At 42.1% G+C, this 19,622-nt stretch overlaps 1 protein-coding gene and 1 long non-coding RNA gene across 3 annotated transcripts in view; one reads left to right on the forward strand and one right to left on the reverse strand.

Annotated features, from left to right (window-relative positions):
* flt4 (fms related receptor tyrosine kinase 4) overlaps positions 1-19,622 on the forward strand; it is a 66,732-nt gene that overhangs the window by 30,102 nt on the left and 17,008 nt on the right. For both annotated transcript variants that reach the window (XM_015349889.2, XM_069196176.1), the window contains exons 2-13: positions 2,181-2,277; positions 3,964-4,238; positions 8,404-8,531; positions 8,880-9,057; positions 10,481-10,620; positions 11,091-11,262; positions 12,069-12,186; positions 12,814-12,989; positions 13,769-13,934; positions 16,856-16,997; positions 18,105-18,213; positions 19,206-19,565. In XM_015349889.2, coding sequence (XP_015205375.2) covers positions 2,181-2,277; positions 3,964-4,238; positions 8,404-8,531; positions 8,880-9,057; positions 10,481-10,620; positions 11,091-11,262; positions 12,069-12,186; positions 12,814-12,989; positions 13,769-13,934; positions 16,856-16,997; positions 18,105-18,213; positions 19,206-19,565 — 2,061 coding nt within the window. The remainder of the gene's footprint in view (positions 1-2,180; positions 2,278-3,963; positions 4,239-8,403; positions 8,532-8,879; positions 9,058-10,480; positions 10,621-11,090; positions 11,263-12,068; positions 12,187-12,813; positions 12,990-13,768; positions 13,935-16,855; positions 16,998-18,104; positions 18,214-19,205; positions 19,566-19,622) is intronic.
* LOC107077709 (uncharacterized) lies at positions 6,510-9,001 on the reverse strand. The gene is made up of 2 exons (XR_001478708.2): positions 8,760-9,001; positions 6,510-8,580 (listed from the first exon to the last, which is right to left on the reverse strand). It is a non-coding gene; the product is annotated as an uncharacterized lncRNA (long non-coding RNA).

The raw sequence follows: 19,622 nt of genomic DNA on the forward strand, positions 1-19,622 counted from the left end.
AGCTGTTTGTAGCTGGTTTCCACAATACAGTGATACTCTCTTCACGTACACCATTTTCAGGCTCTACTATAAGAGAGAACAAAGACCTTTGTCCCAATTGTCATCGTTCTGCTAGAATTTTCTCAACAAGATTATTTGAAGTAGAAATCCAGATGCACGAGTTTCAAAGTCACTGTGATCTTAAAGCAGCCCAACTACAGTCTTCAGGAGAAAGCCTTCAAAATGTCAGGAATTGCCTCATCTTGCAGATGTACTATCTATTAGACTACATTCATATATAGTACCTTTTTCCAAAGCTCCTTTTTCAGAGCTCTCCCTGATGGCCATCATTCAGCTAAAAGCATTCCTGAAGGAATGCAAAGTAGTCAATTTCTGAAAACACATACATATAGCAATTGCTCAAGAAAATTGTTGGAAATCTTTTCCACATTAAGAGTCGGAGACAGTCAGCCATGTTTGGATTTTGGAGCTTCTTCCATTTCTGAGAATGGGAGCCCCCACATGCTACAATTCCTGGAAGAAAAAGAGAGCAAATGCAACTGGAGATCCCTGTGGAAGAGATGATGGGAGGCTCGCGTATCCCTGTGACTGGACAAGAAAAAGACGGAGGATCTCTTTGGATCGAACAGAGCTTGAGACAGACTATAAAATAAGGGGAAGGAGTGACAAGGAAGACTCTTTTGGGAAAGATGTTGTCCTTCAAAGTATCTGAGGTCTCCTTATCTCAAACTGTGGAATATCCCTACCCAACGGACGACACCTTCTTCCTTGACACCTAGCCCACAGCAGATTTCTGTCACAGAGAACAGGAGAGCCTTCTTACACTGCAATCACATTTGTGTACAGAAAACCACAGGGCTTATAGACGTGTGTGCAGCTTTGTGAATTAAGAATTCTTAATTGTTCATTTCTTGCTTGTGGTCATTTATACAGTATGTGCAGTTTGCAGAACACTAAAATCAAGTAGGTAAAAAAGAAAAATCAAAGCCCAAGATTTATTGCTGAGATAATAGATATTACTGCATCACTGAGAACACTGTTTCTCAAAATCAGTGGCTGATGCTTAAAAAATGCTATGTTCCAAACTTGAGGTTTTTCCCTGATCAGTTGTCTCATTAATTTTACAATTTCCTGTGGTCTCGTAATAATCGAATACTGGAAATTGGTCTAATTTGTTGTTTGTCCTCAGCAAAACATTTTTCTGTTTCTAACAGTTACATGGTCTGTTGGTGCTTTGCTTCCGCCTTTAATGAGCTCCAGGTGTGATATCACTTGCAGTGATATTTTTATAAAGATTTAAGCGTGTGACTTTATTGTACCCACAGGGGTTTTTAAGTGTAGGTAATGAAACTGTGACTTAGCGTTGATGTGAACACAACTCAGTGTGACAGTAATTACGGAGATTAATAATGAAGTCTTAATGGCTAGGCTGATGTGAATATGTTCCCATAGCTTTAAATCCATCAACTAATGCAAGCACCAAAGCCTTTGATTTATCAAGGAGCCTTCAGCGAGTGGAAATTTGCACCATATTGCCTGAATGGGCAAAGCAAATACTTGATTAGAAACATTTTGATACAAACAGCTTGTGTGTTGCATTCTGAACTCTGAAAGAGTGCTGAAGGTCAGAGTCTGCATTAAATGGCTTGATTACCTCACTACAAACGAATTACTCTAATTACATTTTGACTTGAATACTATAAAAACTCTTACCCTAAACCTTGCTTTCATGTGGATTGGGATTTGTTTTACCTCAATCAAATGGAAATGTTCAAAACGCCTCCATATTCCTTGACAATTCTGACTCTAACACTAGCTTGTAGGGTAGTGAAGGATTCTCGTCTCATCTCATTTTAGGCAGGTTTTGCTATATTTAATCAATTTAAAATGCTTCTAGACCCATAGTTCGTCAAAGTTACTTGGAGATGCAATCATCTCAAACAGCACAGGTTATGGGAGCCCATTGAAAGGTGCAACTGGTTGGAGTGAATAAGAAGGAAAAGGTTTGATTCTTGAAAAGCTTGCTTTCTCATGCAGTGAGAAACTATCTGGGTCAGGAGGAGACACGACAGGAGACAAACATTCTACTGCAGAGCAAGACTGTCACGCAGGACAGCTAGTCAAACTGGCTGACTGACTGATGAGGAGAAATAATGACTATCTCTTCCTTTCTCCTCAAGGTCAAGTGACTGGATATTCTATGACTCCACCTACCATTGACAGCCTAAAAGAAGACCTTGTTATCGACGCCAATGACACATTGACCATTACATGCAGGTAAATGATTTCCTATCTGAATGCCTTGTTTATACAAGATATGAAATGCAGGGGGAAACTATGTGGCTGGGCAATTTTTGATTTGACAAGTCTCCAAGTTCACTTATGCATATAGCGCTGCATTCTTTTTTGCATTATTGTAACATGTTTTTAAAGATTCTGATCAATGTGAATTCAGGATTGCTAAATAACCAGTTTGGTTTATTCTCACTCAAACTAAGCTGTATTAATATGATTCAAAATCTTTATCATAGAAGAAAACACTTGTGGAGGTTTTGTTGAGGCCCATACATTATACATATATAGTAACTCCCCATTGTCAAAAACATTTGCACAGCAATGTGTTCGTAGTGTAACATCTCCCACTGACAATGTGCCAACCAACAGCGACCATAGTGAGAGATGTGCCACTTCTCCAGCTGGCACCGAATCTCCAGCAAGGCCCTGTGGAGTTCACAGTGTGTGAAATTGCAAGTGGCACTACCTGCCCGGTGTGGGTGTGAAAGGAGCATGTCTGCAGGTTCTCGCTTCCTGTGGAACTACAGGAATTGTTGCTGTAAACCTAACTCATAAACAACTGGCCATCCCCCAATGGGAGAGTAACAAAATAAAAACAAAATGACTTGCACTTCCAAATTCAATATTGTATCAATGTCAAATAAGTGTAGTTTAGCAGACATCCTCTATTACAGAAAGAGCAGAATCTGGTCGACGTTTCTTGCTATGGAGACTTCAATATGGATATCATTTATTTGTTTCATTTCAAAATGTTGAATGGCCTTTATGTGCATAGAGAAAATATGTCCTGGTACAGGAGTTTCACAAAATGCAATTTCTTTATTATGCACACACAATAAATCCACATTTGTGTATTAAACCTTCGAAACATCACCAATCCCCTTATTACTCTTACCCTAAGTAGATTATGCTGCTTTTTCATTTTGAATATAGTACCAAATATTAGCTAGTACCAGATATTCACTCATAGACAGCGTGTTCAGGCCTCCCTATTCAGCCATTGTTTTTAATTAAGGGGAAGCAAAATAAAAATGGAGACAAGGAGATGCAAAACCAGAAAACTGATCTTTCAGAAGGAGTGTGTGTATTCAGGCTAACATCCCTAAATTTCTGAGATATTTTTTAAAGGATACTTATATTCCAAAGCCATGTTGATCACTACATCTTGGGCACTAGGGGTGAAGTGTTTCATAACACGTGTTTTATGAAAATGAAGTATTACCAGCTTAATTTGTCTCAGATTGCAGAAACCTCCCTTCTGTTGTCCCTCTTGCCAAGAATCCTGAAGCCAATCTGTCTTTTGCAGTAGCGGCAATATGCTTTTTGGAAGAGTAATAATATTCTTGGCAGTTCTACTTTGGAGTTGTTCATAAAACAAAATGTTTTGTATTTAAATATGTTTCATATTTAGGGTAGCTTTGAAGGTCAATACTTTATTTCAGAGGACGGTTCTTGTGTTCCCAGCAAACTGCATTGGGTAGAATTGATTTGTAAAACTCAAACAGTGCTTACACATGTCTGATCAGTTTTGACAATAGCCAACTCAGTTGCTATTTGGAAGATTTAGAATGTGATCTACTACAGTATAAAATGCTATTGTATTGTATTGCATTGCTAGTGTACAGTATATTTGCAGGTGACACTGACCCTTCTTCTATCACTGTCCAGGGGACAGCACACTCTGGACTGGGCCTGGCCTGAGAAGAGCCTCAGAAAACAGGAAGTGAAAGATCGCCAGGACCAGCTATATCCCACTGTGCTTCCAGGTCACCGAGCAGTCTGGGTCAAGGAGTGCCAGGGGGAGCCTGGAAAACCGTACTGCAAAACGCTCGTGCTGACCAGAGCCTGCGGCAATGATACCGGCTACTACCGCTGTTTCTATAAGGACGTTAAGGCCGCCATCGATGGTGCCACTGCAGCCAGCATTTACGCATTTGTTAAAGGTCAGTCTCTGCCATACAAGGCCAGGCGCAAGATATAAGGGGTAGATTGATCAAATGTGCAATACGTGCAAAACTCTGTTTTACACCACAATTCTGCCCCACAAAACACATCAGAGCAGTTAATGGAGTGGGTTTTAAATTTTCCTGTTGTATGATAGTTTTAAAATTCGAATTATTTGGAAGTACAAATTTTGCACTGGAACAAAGACTTTTCTAAGTCGTCTTGGATATTGTGACAATGTTACAATTCCTCACTACTAGTGACAGAACTTTGTAACTCAAACCTCTGATCCTGTAAGTTCACTTATTGCAGGAACGTGACACACAATCAATTACTAAGCCTTGATTCTGCTGTGAAGAATCTCAGAATCACATAGCTCTGATTTGTTAAACTAGTTTTACATTTTACAAAAGCAGAACAAAATAACACAACAGTATAACATGACAGCTCTCCTTCTCCAGTCATTTCATTAGAAAAACGGATTATTTCCATTTTACACTTGGTCTTGTAGTGTAGTGCTTTCAGTCACTTTACTGTATTGTGGGTGCTGGCCAAGAGTTCACAAATACGAATGTCATGTTCAAAGAAGAAAAAAATTAATAACAAAGAAAATCCCTTTCTGTTTCTATTCATTCACGGCAATTAAAAATAATATAGCCCATTGCACCCTGTTGCTAAGAAGATTGAATAACCTACAACAGGAAGACAATGTATAAGATATTAATTTAATAGTACATTCAAGCATGGTGCAGAATTTCTCAGGCTCTTCTGTTATGGTTTCATGCCATGACTAAAGCAGTTGTGTTTCGTCTGTTAGCTTTCTGAAGTTCGTTCTTCTACTGGCATCTCATGCAAGTGACATTTCTCACCTCTAGTCTTAGCCTTCCTTATTTAAAACCACCAAATAAAGCGATTAGAGGAATGCACTTCCAGGAATGAAATGGTGGAAGAGTTCTGCAGAACCTGGGGTTGAAGAGATTGTGAGAAAGCGTACCACAGCCCAGGGGAGATAGGATCACATCTCACCTCGAAAGTTGCATTACTGTTTCGTCCAAAGTTAACAAAACTCTATACTGAAACTAATTCAATTTATTAGTGTCAACGCTAACATTTCAGATCCGGCACAGCAGTCCCATTACCTCATCTGAACTAAGCAGGCCCCCAGAACAATCTGAAGCCCATAGTATTCCAGACACTTTCTACAGACAGCCAGTGAAGATGTTGAGAGCAGTTACCAGTTGACACATAATTTCTGTCGTAAATCATACATTAGGGCTATGCGTCTATTTTTCCTTCCAGTTCAATCAACGCACTGATTTAGATTTAAAAAAGAAACAACATGTCAAATTTGGAAAGAAAGGCATTTTAAAGCATTCAATGTTTCTGAGTCAACACTTGGTGTGTTGTCATTCTGCACTGCTCTATGATTCATTTTAGAAACCTTTTTTACAGTGTGTAGGGGTAAGGTTAGCAAACACAATTAAAGCATGATAATATCAAGTCAAAACTCAGATTATGGCATGGTAAAGCAACCTAAATAAAAGGGAATGTTTCCTTATTCAAGCAAACGCCTTGAAGCATGGTTGCATCACAGATTAGTGCTTTACAGTTATATTTGCTTAGAACAGCATTGATTTGGATAAAGAAGACCATTCCGAGTTCCTAAATTTTTAAACCTTTTATAGGAATTGAACACTGGGCCCCTGTGCTGTGAGGCAGCAATATCACCATGCCACCCATAAATATAATACATGTTGAAGATAAAAATATCCAACAGAGCTAAGATGAGGGCACCACTGTTTTGCTTTGGGTACTGTAGGTTGCATTAAATTCCATTATGTGTGCCATGGGATTCTACAAAGGATGGACCGAACTGTGAAAGAGCAGGGATCTCTCTCTGTGGTCAAGAGGCTGACCTTTGGGACTGAAAACATCTGCATTTGAGGTTTCAATTAGCAATGTGCCAGAGGGCTGCAGCTTCTGAATGACAGCCACCACTCTCTGAGTCCAGAGCACACTGCACAGCAGTCCACTTTCTTGTTTTCACAGGCATCCCAGTAAAAGTATGCAAAGGAAAAGCTAATATTTTCCTTTTGGCAGTTTAGCTTTTTTTTTTTACTGCACGTCTTTATTTATTTTTGGTTTGTTTGTAAAATATTTGTATAGGCCATTACAATGAATTTCTTTTTTTAATCAGACAGAATACAGAAAAACACACTTGATCATTACCCTGACGTACCACAAAAATCTATTTTGTTGACAGGCGAGAATGATTTGCTTATCATTTATTTGATTTTTACTAACACATTTTCATTAACACATTCACTTTACTTTCAGCACAAGCATATAGCAATTAAAAAACCCACTGCAAAATCAAAACTAAAGACAAGATTTCCTCTGTCTTTTATTTGGATTTTATTTAAAAAATGTCCCTATGCACTACAAAGGAGATAACTATTCACAGATTACTAGGATTCTAGGAATTAAAGCCATGTTTTGCACCATCCATTACCAGAAAGCCCCTTCTTCCTGGAGAGGGTCTTAGTGTCTTGGGCTAATGGCCTTTAAACAACAATGCCTGCTGTGCTGCAGATCAAACTACGACTGAGCATGGCTGCTCTCTCTGATGTGCTAATTTGCAACGACATCACCTGGAGTTTGGGGCCAGTTACCACTATGCATCTTATGGAGGTCAAATACATTTTCACTTAGCCCCTGGAGTGGCTCAGAACCTCTAAGGCCAGCTCAGGTCACGCACTGTCAGTGGGACAGAAACTCAATATTTGGTTTTCAGGAAAACAGAAAGCGTGCTTCTGTTTGTGGGGTTTTACAATGTTCTTTAATACTCAGCGCCAGAGCATCTCCTCTTCCATCTTGCACAGTCCTGAGGTATAGTCTCTTTCAAAGAGCTTGCTTCTTAATGCAAAAAGGGGTATGAGTTCATAGTAATTAAAGGTATTAGGTGCCAAAGAGTTCACCTTTACTTCTTTATTTCTGCTGGTTTCCTTTCGTCCTCAAAATAATGAAAAAACGTGATGTTGATTATGCGAGCTCACTTCAGATTATTTTCAGATGGATGGAAAAATGTGCTGGTTCCTGCGAACACACACCAGACGGAACTGGCCAAATTAAATTCAATTCAACTTTGTCATTAAACTTACACGGGTGCATAGTATAATGAAAAGTGTTTCTCATTAGTCACTCAGGTGCAGTATATAAATAGGACAGAAGATAAGACAATAGACAGTAACACAATAGCAATAACAGAAACATGTAATAACATAACATGAATAACATGTAATCACGTAATTACATGTTTGTGATAAACACTGCAATAGCAGATATTCCGAGGGATGTGACTGAGGTGACAATTGTGTCTGTTTTGCTGGTTTCACTTTGTTTTGAGCAACAGTACATCCAGGGAAATTACGGTTTTAGTCTTTTTCTGCATTCAGCACACCTAGTCTCACTGTCCGTGTTGACTGTTACCATGTGCCTGCTGGGGTCATTATGACCACTGTCTCTCTTTGCTGCGAGACCCCTCTTTATTAAGCTTGCTGTTCACGGTTCACATTGAGTTCAGACAGCAGCAAAGCTCTAATTCGGACCCCAAAGCCTTTTTTGCCTGTGGGTGAGGTCAGCAAGCGGAGACATTAAGTAGGAGACTGGTTCTATGAAATCTGTCCCCCACTAATTTCCCCTGACAAGGTGCCAAAACAGTTTCCACAGATCTTACCAGGGGGGTGATAAGAAACAGCTGAAATCACAACTGTAAAAGAAGGATGAACGTATCTGCAATGCCCAGCAACTTGATCGGATGGGATCACATGTGGTTTTAGTTAGGAGGCCTGACTTATCTTAGGGAACCCCTTTCAAAGTTGGCTGTTTTACCATATAAAGTATGACTGAACCAGCCACTTAGGAGTCACCTTAGTTTGGAATCAACTTCCAGCTTTCCCTTGACCTTCTACTGGATAAAGTGGATAGAGAAATTGATAAATATTATCTGTTCTGTACCAGATATCACTTATGGTATCATTCCTGCATTTCCAAACAGTCTGCTGGTGTGACCGGCTGGGACCGTCTATCAAGTGTGCGTTTGCCCAGAGAAATCTGAGTCCACCCCAGGTCAGAGAGTGTCTATTCTTTTCTTCTCGCTCGCAGATGAGACCCAGCCCTTCGTTAAAGGAAACAGCGATGCAGTCGAAGCTGTTTTCATCTCCTCGTTGTCGACTCATGTCGAGGTACCGTGCCGGGTGACAGTGCCGGACGTGGAAGTCAAAGTTGGTCTGGTGAGTACCCCTCGTCGCATTACAAGTGCTCTGCCAGCAACCCCCCAGCCTGAAAAATAAAATAAGATGAAAATCATCACTTATTGTCTGTTTTCCCTCCACATTATCCATTTAAAGCAGAATTCTGAATGATATATTAAAATTCATATTTCTCATGAGCACACTACTGAAAACTTGAACTTGATTGTAGCACTTTTTCAACAACATGCCCTGTAATTGCAATAATACCTGAGTTTGTTTGTGAACTGACTTGCAGTAACTGTTGTTTCCTTTATGCACCTTGTACTTTGGGACGTTTCTGTATTGCTGTTCATCGCCATGGCCGCTGCTCACAGCGTGTCCTTTCAGTTTGACGCAGGGGTAGGTGTCCCTCTGGACGAGAAGCAGCTGATCTGGAACAACAAGAAAGGCATGTCCATCCCCACCCAGCTAATTGTCACAAGGACCACGCTCCTCGGCCTTTACTGCCAAACCTTACTCAACAACGTGGAATACAGGTCCCCTGTCTTCCTCACGCACTTTACAGGTACCAAGACCTTCCTCTCACTCCCCACACCGAAATGGCAATGGTAAAAAACCACAATGGCACAATAACTACCTCAGCTGCCTCTACTGAACTGCAGAGCTTAGGTTTCTTCTTACAAAAAGATGCAAGAAAAAAGATCAGACATAAATACATTGTCTTCTGATACAGTTCTTTTAATTTAAAGTTTGGCCAAGTCATGCTCGAATGCACTAAATGACTGTGCCAAGACCCAAAAGTCACTATTTAAGGATGTTGCGAATGACAAGTACTTGCATTTTTATCCCAGTGAGGTCGGAATATTGAAGGCTAGAAATAAAATCTAGGATGTTAGGAGCTAGAGAAAGTGGTGGGCCAAATTATCAGCTACAGTGTGTTTCTTGATTAATAACATGATAGCATTACACTAATATTTGTAAGATAAATATTAATATACAGTACTATTAATATACATAGTATACAAAGTAAAGTACACACTTTTTAGGCTATAGCAAATAAACTGATACAAAGGCCAGTCTTATTTTCCTTGTAACCATTTGAGATCTCCTAGTCAAATGCTTACTGTATTTACCATGGCAACACCACATTTTTCCTGGTAACTTAGTGGAAAACCGAGTTGGAGTGCAAAAGAAAGAAACTGATTAAAATTAAATACATCAGAATTAACAGTTTTTTTAATTAATGAATGCACTTGTTAAGAAAGCTACTGTATATCTTTAACGCAGTTCTTCTACCGCAGTCTCCTTTCAATACTGCCACCAGTGGTTTTCTTTCTCGAACTGTCGCTGCTGTAAATGTAGGCGAGTGAGTCAAGGACGTTTGCTCATTGGAGTCTGCCAAACCACCTCTGTATCTAGTAATCCTGACTTCCACTATGAATTAAATAAATAAAAACCATTTCAAAAACAATTCACTTCCCTCACTTCACAAACAGCACGACAGCTAGCGGAAGCCTTTTTAATGTGTAGTCTGTATTGTCCCTTTTGAAACATTCGGCTTGGAACTTTGCTTTCCAATAGGACTTGAAAGAAGCAATACATGTATACAAGTTCTAGAAAATATAAGGCGGCTACATTCATCTTGCGTCACGTTATAAAGTCAAGCACATTACAAGTTTTTCCTTGAACGCAGAGACCATTATGCAGGGGGTCACTGTTCCTAATGTTCAGGAAGCCAAAATCACAACGCTGCCCGCCAGTTGTTCAAACAACAATGAAAAATGTAACTTATTTTCTTCAGACTTTGTTTCTAACAACAGATAATTGGGAAAAGTAGTTAAATAATTCTTTGCTAAGCAGGATCCTTTTGTTTCGGCAGTGCCGGAGAATTAGGTCGTTTACGGTGAGGAACAACTGTAGCAAGACAGGCAGCGACACCAGAAGACTGTGTCCTACCCGCTGTCTGAATCCTGTTCTTCCCCCAACAGGCACCATAGTTTACGATTTCAAGCTGTATCCCGAGGAGTCGGTGGAGCTGATGATGGGGGAGACGCTAGTCCTGAACTGCACGGCGTTTGTGGAGTTTGACACCGCGGTGCATTTCAATTGGACCTACCCGGGCAAAAAGGTAGAGGGCTAATTAAAATCAAGCCGAGACCGGCGAATGGTGCATTCAGCGAAGGAGCAGCAGTAGAGCAACACTCCCATGTAAAAAGTAGTCCTTACGTGCGATTTTATGACCGTTTCTAGACTTTTGGTTAACAAAACAAGAAAGTAAATAACATATCTCCTTCAAAAGCAGCAAAGTACTGCGTGTCTGCTTTTAACATCCATCAAATGCTGCCTCCCCTGTGAGGAAATATTTGGGGATTATCTACCAGGATCAGCTGCTTTTCATTAATAAGAACGCTTGTCTTGTTGTTAAATACACACATTCTCGATAGTATATTATGTTACAGTTCTCAATACTTTTAGAGATTCGTCTTCATCTGGGCTACTTTCCCTTGTTGTGTCAAAGCGCGCTTTTCTCTCCCCTTCCCATGATTTCTCTGTCGTGCTGAGTTTCCTTTCTCCCTTGTGACCGGCGGTGCTTGGCAGGCTAACCGCTCAGTGCATATCCATCACGAGAGGAACTCGCTGACCCACAAGACAGAGGCCTCCAGCACTCTGGTCGTGCACAGCGTGAACGTGACAGACACGGGCTCCTACACCTGCACCGCCAACAACGCGGAGAAGAGCTTGCAGCGCTCCACCCATGTCACTGTGCAGGGTAAGGCTGGCCTGAAATCCTGAAATCCCGACCCATGGGGAAGGGTCTCCCCCCGAAGCCCCCAGGAGAACTTCAGCGGGTCAATAAGCGCATCACAGCGAAGAAAGAGCAAAAAGGGGAACAAGACGTCTCCCTTCCTCAAAGGAGTTCAAGAACCCCTCGGCCCTCACACATCGACGTGTTGGCCGTTCCTACAACGAAACCGTTGCATTGCCCGAATCAGTGAGTGTTAGAATAAAAATATAGGGAGAATCTGAATCCCGAATCCAGGGCCCATGAAGGCACTTGCCTGTGAAGCTTTAAACAAGACCAAAAGCTTTATCCTTGCTGTGCTTCTTTGAAAAAACGGAAACTTTTGTTATACAATTAAAAGTTCAAACTATTTATAGGGGCTCACAAATTGTTATCATGTCAAATTTATGCAGTACCGTAAAACATGTCACCTGAATTTGTTTTTTGTTGTTTTTATGAATGCAAAAAAAATTTTTTTGAAAACAATAAGGTGGTGGGCTGCTATACATTTGGCCTTCAAAAATGATTTTAATGTGTATCACATTGTGACCTCACTTTATATTGTCTTTGTTTCAATAATAGTGGAAAATCTCTTCTTTGGATGTATGTACCATAATCCCCTCTCCCCAAGGAAAGCAACAAAGTGTTCTTATAAAACCACTTAACAAATTTGGATGTTGCAAAGTAACATCTGTAATTGAACAAAACATCAGTGGATTTGGGAAGTTTGTGGCTTACAAATCTTTATTATTAGCACAGCTGTGACATAACTTTCTCATAACTTTGTGTTTCAGAAAAGCCCTTTATCAGCGTTGACTACAAGGCAGGGCCACTGGTCGAAGCCACAGCTGGTGAAAAGATCCTCAGGCTGTCAGTGAAAGTTTCTGCCTACCCCTTGCCTGAAACACAATGGTGAGAGAAGACTGGTTTATATTGACACACTCATCACTACACTCCTTTGAAAGCTCCCTCAGCTCCAGATGACCACCTTATAAAAATATGAACGGTGTCAATACAGAATAATGTCTCTGATATGTCTTCTGTGGCTTGCATTTCTCAATGACAACCAAAAAGCAGCACCTAGATGTTATTTACCATATTCACAAATTAGTATAAAGTCTCTTGAAAGCTTCAAAGCTTTTTCGTTCATAAATCATTTACAATCACAGTCTAGAACTCTAGATTTCTGTTCACCTGGAGTGAGATTTAAAAGTGAGATAGTGAGCTACTGTATGTGCAAGTAAGATACATATAGTTGTAGTCATAATTTTATTAAATTTTGAGCTAATCATAAGAGTACTGTAGTGTCTCAGTGGGAATTTGTTTAGGTTTTTTTTTTATTTTGTTTCATATTTGTTTATTTTAATTTGATATATTAAACCCTCAGCCCAGAGGGAGGAATCGCAGAAGCAATTGATGAAGCAAAACAACAAAGAAAAAAGTGGGGAAATGTATTAGGACAAGGAACATGAAACATCATACCACTGGAGCAATAGAGTTTCAGCGGGCGTATTTAAGGGTGATTTGTGCTTGTTTCAGGTACAAGGATGGAAAGTTGATAACCAAGAGCCCGGAGTTCAACAGGATGCGGTACCAGAACCATGGACTGGAGATCCGGGATGTGTTGCAACAAGATTCTGGCAACTACACCGTCGTCCTCAGAAACAGCGCAGCCGGCCTGGAGAGGAGCCTCAGTCTCAGCCTGGTTGTCAACGGTAAGCACCTCGTCACACAAAGCTCGGCTTCGAGAAGGAGGGGCAGATCGGAGATTTTCATCAGCGAACTTACAGAACGGTCCAGAAACCAAAAGGCCATATGACTTTGGAAATCTAAGAAGAATCAGCTGTTTGCATGAAGTTTAGAGCAGCAAGCCATGCACAAGGATGAAGTACTGTAACTATCCCTGTAGCCGGTTCCATAGTGACCTCCCACAGAAACTGTCTTTAATTCTGTGTGCATGGGAGCCGTGATAGCTCAGATGGCAAGGGTGTCTAGCTCCTGACTGGGAGGTCCCGGGTTCAATCCCAGGTAGGGGCAAGTGATTAAGCCAGACAGCTCCAGGTCCACTCAGCCTGCTTTCTTAATGAGAACCGAGGGTTAACCCTTCCGGGGAGAAAAGTCTGGCCGGAGTGTGATGCTGTCCACATCGCCTCTACCTTCAGTGTCGGATGGCCAAAGAAAAATGGTGGCCCTTGCTCCCCATTCCCCATGGGGCCTTCTTGGCCTGAAGGGACCTACTGTACCTACTGTGTGCTCGGCAGTCTGGCAGGAGACAGTGTAATTGGACAGCAAGATGAGAAAGCAAGCAAAGAATAATCAAGTTACCTGAAAATATAGATGAGGCAAATGAAACATATCAACCAGTGTAGCTCACGGCGTGTTTTGCATGGTCACGCGCCGTACTTTTAAAAGAGAAAAGAGGCAGGTCCAGGCTGCTGTCCCACTCACCTCTGGAGCTCAGCTTGATCTGGGCCGGTGCCCTGTGCCTGTGCAGTTCCCCCGCGGATCCACGAGAAGGAGGTGGCTTCCCCCACCAGCATCTACCCGCGCGGGAGTCGGCAGACGCTCACCTGCACGGCCTACGGGTTCCCGCCCCCCACCTCCATCACCTGGCAGTGGAGGCCCTGGACGCCCTGCGGCCTCAACAGCACTCGCAGCACGTAAGGAGCCCGCCCTTCCGCTGTCTTCCTCTGGCAGAACCTGCTCGACACAAGCACAGAACGGGAGTCGCGTTGCCACCCTAAACAGTACACAGTTTGTGCTTACAGCAATGCTTAGTCTGTTAACATTTTTAATAATAATAATAATGGCTTAAACTTATATAGCACTTTTCTGGACACTCCACTCAAAGCGCTTTACAGGATTCCCCTCCACCACCACCAGTGTGCAGCCCCACTGGGATGATGCGACGGCAGCCATAGTGCACCAGTCCGCTCACCACACACCAGCTCTCAGTGGGGAGGAGAGCAGAGTGATGAAGCCAATTCATAGATGGGGATTATTAGAAGGCCGTGATTGGTAAAGACCAATGGGAAATTTGGCCAGGACGCTACATGTCCTACTCTTTTCAAGAAACGCCCTGGGATTCTTAATGACCACAGAGAGTCCGGACCCTGGTTTTGGAGATTATACGGTACGTTTTCTCCGGGTGCTCCATTTGCTCTCCCCCTACAGTGCAACTCCAGCAAGTGTATCTGGGTTTATATGCCTTGGTGAAAATAAAAAGTTAAATCCACTTGAACGTATCAAGAAAATAAATTAGCACTAAACCGTTGAGACTACATCTAGCATCTGAAGCAGTCTGAGCATATAAAATTGTCTCCGTCTTTATCAGTGCACAGTTGGCTAGTCTTGGCATTCTCAGCTGTTAATTTAAGGGCACTTGGTTCATACGGAGTTCAATCCAGATATTCCTTGTCCGCTCTGGCATTTTGCCTCCCCCCATTGTACACACTTGCAAAAGGGAATTCACCCTTTTTCTGATGCGATTTTTTTTGTCAATGGTGGAGCAGAGGCTGAACTTTACTACGGCACTGCTCCTTCCGCGCAAGTGAGAGGGAGATAAGGCAGCCGCGGGGGGGGGGGGGGTATATATAGCGTGGTGAGTCAAACAACAGGAAGTCCTGTTTGGGGGGGAGGAGGTGGAGCAGGGTGGCATCCTCTGGCTTCGGGAGGAAAATAGCCACTGCTGCTGTGTTGTCAGCACTGACACCGCTGTTGACACCCGGCACAGACCGTTTCCTGCCAGATTCACCAGGGTTCTCTCAGACAGACAAGCCCCTGAGTTTCCTCCCAGCCCCAGCGCTCAGCTGAATGGCTATTTTTAAGAACCATTAAAGATTCCCAGAGGGGACATCTGCAGAATCCTGTAGCGTTATTACAGCCTCAGGGCCCTCTGGCTAGCTTTCGAAATTTTTATAAAAGCAGCACAATGGTTAATCTGACCCGGTTCTAGTGTAAAAAGACTGAATATTATTCTACATAATGACATAATGAAACTTGAATGTAGTTCACAATGAAGTCCATCTGTCCAGTATCAAAAAAATCGCTTCTATTAAGGGCTGCGGCAACCTGGAGTTTTCCTGTAAGCACAGGGTACCAATATTGTGGGCAGACAAAGGGTCAATTCCAAGTCATGGATGTCATAATAAAGAGGGGTGATGCCAGAGCACCCAGGGAAACCCCACACAAACACAGAGGAACATGCAAACTCCACACAGAAGACCCCCCCCCCCCCCAGTGCTGAATTAAATCATGGACCTGAGCTCCCCAAGGCAGTTACACTACCTTCCAGATCACCATGCCAACCTCACAAGACAGTAAAAACGTACTGTTTCCAAATGCTGTCGTGTTGAATCCCGCAGGGTGATTTTTTAAAATTGCACTGGAAAAATGTAGAGAAATATAGCAAAAGAGTTTTTAAATCCAGATTTCAAGTCCGTACATCAAATGTAGAATCCTGTCCTCATGATGCATAATACCAAATGCTACCCCAAAACATTACAAAGTCTATAATAAAAACTAGACTATATCTAAATAAATCTACTCTTGTAAAGACTAAATATTTTTCTTGTAACACAGCAATCAATACTATAGAATGCAGGTTCAGGTTATCTGGCTCATAAGATACTTATTACTATTTTTACAAATGTTCAATTTATGTTATCCTGTCAGGTTCCTGGGCTAAGCTCAGGATGAGCCTCTGCAGTACCCTCTATATCCTTAATTATCTCCATTCAAATGCAGGAAGGTAGTACCAACATAAGGAGCTTCCTCATAAGGGAATAATAATTCCACATATCCTGACAAAGAAGTGGACAATGCCGTCCGGTCATCATGGAGGAAATAAAACTTTTAGATCTGCTAAAGTATACTTTTTTCACAAAGCTTCTCACAGATCTTTAGAAAAATCTTGGTAAACTCTGTTATAATCAGTACAAGTACTGTACACATGTACATTTTTTAGAAAATGTGGGGAAGCAGATGAAAAAGGCAAAACAAAAGACAAAAATGTTTGTGTATATAGTATATAGTATAATAACAGTAATCATGGGATGTTAAATCTACCAGCAAGGCTTAATTTAGAATTGTGGTCAATATTGGTCACTGTTTTATAGGAAAATAAATATATTGGTGTTCCTGAGTCCAGGGAAGAGCTGCCAGATGCATCCTGGGACTTCAGAGAGTGCCCGACACTGTCAGGCTGAAGGAAAAGAGTCTTTTTGATCGTGAGATTGTTGTACGCAACATTATGAGGGGACCCGAATCGAGTATTTGATATCCTAAAGTCAGCTCCTTCAGCGGTATCAGTGAAATATGAAGCAGAGGACACAAGGGGAAACGATACATGGAAGTTCATTAAAGCCTGTGAGCGAAAGCCTTGTCTTTACACCAGGGTTGTGTGGGAATCTGGAACAAGGTTCCCTGCCACTCTGCTGCTTCTTTCCAGAAACATCTGAGTGAGATCCTGGCTTAATTAATGACTAACAGGCTAGACGGGCCAAATGGCAGATGAAAGTCGTGGAAGGCAGAGTCGTGACCTCTTTTTCAAGGCAGCGCTGTTTTCATGGTCTCGTTTCAGAGGGCTCAGAGGAGCAGTGAAGAGAAACCAGAGAGACCGCATGCCGGATTGTCAGAACTGGCAGGATGTGGAGTCGGAGAACGCGGTGAACCACATTGAAAGCATGGACACATGGACCGAAGTGGTGGATGGTAGAAACAAGGTACGTCCTGGCTTTGTCCAGGTTGCAAATAGCAGTGCCTACTGATAATGATGTTTTAATAAAACCAGGCTGGATTTTCTACTGTGTGCAAACAGGCTCTCTCATTCTTTTAATGTGGAGCGGCCATTATGTCTACAGTACCTCATACAGAACTCAAGGTGTCTTTAACACTGACCTATCACTCTGACTCGAAAACATAATGGTCTTCAAACCATTGCTGTGGGGCACTGCAAGAGGATATTTTCCTGGTATGTCCCCAATTCCCATAAGCACGGTTGTAGTGGTTTAAAAAGGGGGCAAAACAGGTCTCTTGAAATCATATGTCCTCAGATAGCACCGGGTCAGCTAAAAACATTTTGTTTAAGCACGACAGAATGTCATGGTGTTCTTCATTAAGGCGATTGAAAGGGGCTGGGATGTGGGGAGGCTGGACCGTGAGACGCCTTTTCTTTTTGATTCAAGGCTCTTAAATTCTCGGGCCTGACAACATTTGTCCAGTGAGGACAGCAACAAGGCCAGCTGCCACACTTGCTGCCATGTGCGATATTGAAAAGTGCCATGCTGTTCACTTCCTGGAGGGAGCGGGGAGTAGTTCTCATGTCCTGTTCCCAGACACACTTGTGACGGGGGCACAGGGGCGTTTTGGACAGATGGAACAGTCTTAACCTGAGCAGCCTTGGCATGAGCAGACATCTGACAAGCCTATTTTATTCCTAACTCAAATCTGAGTTGGAGCCACATTTGGCTTTTTTGGGAAGCTTTCGACTAAAGCTGCTATCAGAAGAGTCTGCAAAGCAGAATTTATTCTGTCATCCAATAAGGTTATGGATACAGGATGTGCAATCGATTGATTGAGATGTTCTCTGCATTTTCGATTGTCAAATTCTGAGGCTACAAATGAATCACTAAATTGCTCTTCAGCGCTGCTGTTTCGTACAGTCCTCCTGTATTATTGTGTTACTGAAATAAAAGATTTACTTACTAGTTTGTTTACAGCATATGTTAATAAGTATTATTTCTGTCTGAATTTTTTTTTCACTTTACGACCCTTCCTTGAAAGTTGTAGCAAATTACGATGATCTGAAAGTTCTGTATTTTCTCTAACAGACAGTGAGCAAGATTGTCATTCAGAACGCCAGCGTCTCTGTAATGTATAAGTGCTCTGCTTTCAACAAAGTGGGAAAAGATGAGAGGCTGATCTATTTTTATGTGACAAGTAAGTATCATGAAAGCGTATTCCAAAACTTCTTCCCAGCATGTTTATTTACAGTAACACCACTGACGTTCCATTACAGAATTCGCAAAAATAGTAACAGCTGTCCATGCAAACATGAGGCTGCAGAAAGAATCCCTGAGGTCCCATTTAATTGATGTATCCAGTGAGCAGTTTCCTCCTTGTGTTTGAAGGGGAAATCACACAGAGAGAAGAAGCTCCGTTATGTGGAACTTTATCATTCATTTTTTACTAATCTTTAGTATCATTGTTTTTGAAAATGATTAATCATATTTATATAGCATCTTTCACCCCAAAAAGAGATCCACTTCACCCATTGCCGAAGTGTGAAAGTCACCTGTGTGACGTGTGGCTGCCATTAAGTGCCATCAGCCCCAGAACAGGAAGAAAAGTGAGAAAATCGCCAATTACAAGTTTAGCTTGGGGTTTAGCCAAGACACCAGGGTGAATATCTTGATCTTGTGATCTTGGCATAACATCTCATCTGAAACACGGCACCCTCTACAGCAGGGTGTCACAATAACAGGACATTGGTTTCATCAAGAAGGAAGAATGCCACCTACTGGTCTACATTGTCTCTCGAAAAATACCAATAAATTTAATTTCATTTTTTGTTGTCATTACTGAGTCAATAAAATCAGTAATGACTTTGTTATCATAAGTAATGCCTTTGTCATTAATATACAATCTTTAACTTGCTATTTTTTGCAATATCTGTTTCAAATTTTCATTTTGGCTTCATTATCCCACGTGAAATGCAGCAATAGTTCTCTAAAGACATGTTAAAGCACAAATGATAAATGTTTATTTAGGTTATAGCGATAGATTTGCATTGAATTCCTACAGATTAGAATGCATCTTAGTTAACGAACAATGACTTCGTTATTATCTCGACCTTCATGGCCTACTCACTTGTCGAGGGCAGTAAGCAGATTGTAACGCCACACGTATCTGTGCGTCACTTCCTGTGGCAGCTATCCCAGAAGGCTTTGGGATCGAGCTCCAGCCCAGCGAGGAGCCGCTGGAGCATGAGGTGGTCAGCCTCAAGTGCAGCGCCGATAACTACACCTACGAGAACCTGCAGTGGTACCGCCTGGACCCCCGGGCCCTGCAGGACGACAGCGGCAAGCCCTTAGTGCTGGACTGCAGGAGTGTACACCTGTATGCCAACCGCCTGGAAGGAAACCTGTCCTTCGAGGCCGCCACCAACAACTGGGTCCTGGTGCTCGGCATCCCCAACATCCAGCTGAGCCAGGAAGGCGACTACGTGTGCGAGGTCCAGAATCGGAGGAGCAGGGAGAAACACTGTCACCGCAAATTCATTCCGGTGAAGGGTAGGCCCTCAGCTCCTTTACTCCAGCTCGACTGAGTTTGAGCTTTTTCGTTTTGCG

Source organism: Lepisosteus oculatus, chromosome 11, assembly GCF_040954835.1.
Source record: "Lepisosteus oculatus isolate fLepOcu1 chromosome 11, fLepOcu1.hap2, whole genome shotgun sequence".
Taxonomy (NCBI): domain Eukaryota; kingdom Metazoa; phylum Chordata; class Actinopteri; order Semionotiformes; family Lepisosteidae; genus Lepisosteus; species Lepisosteus oculatus.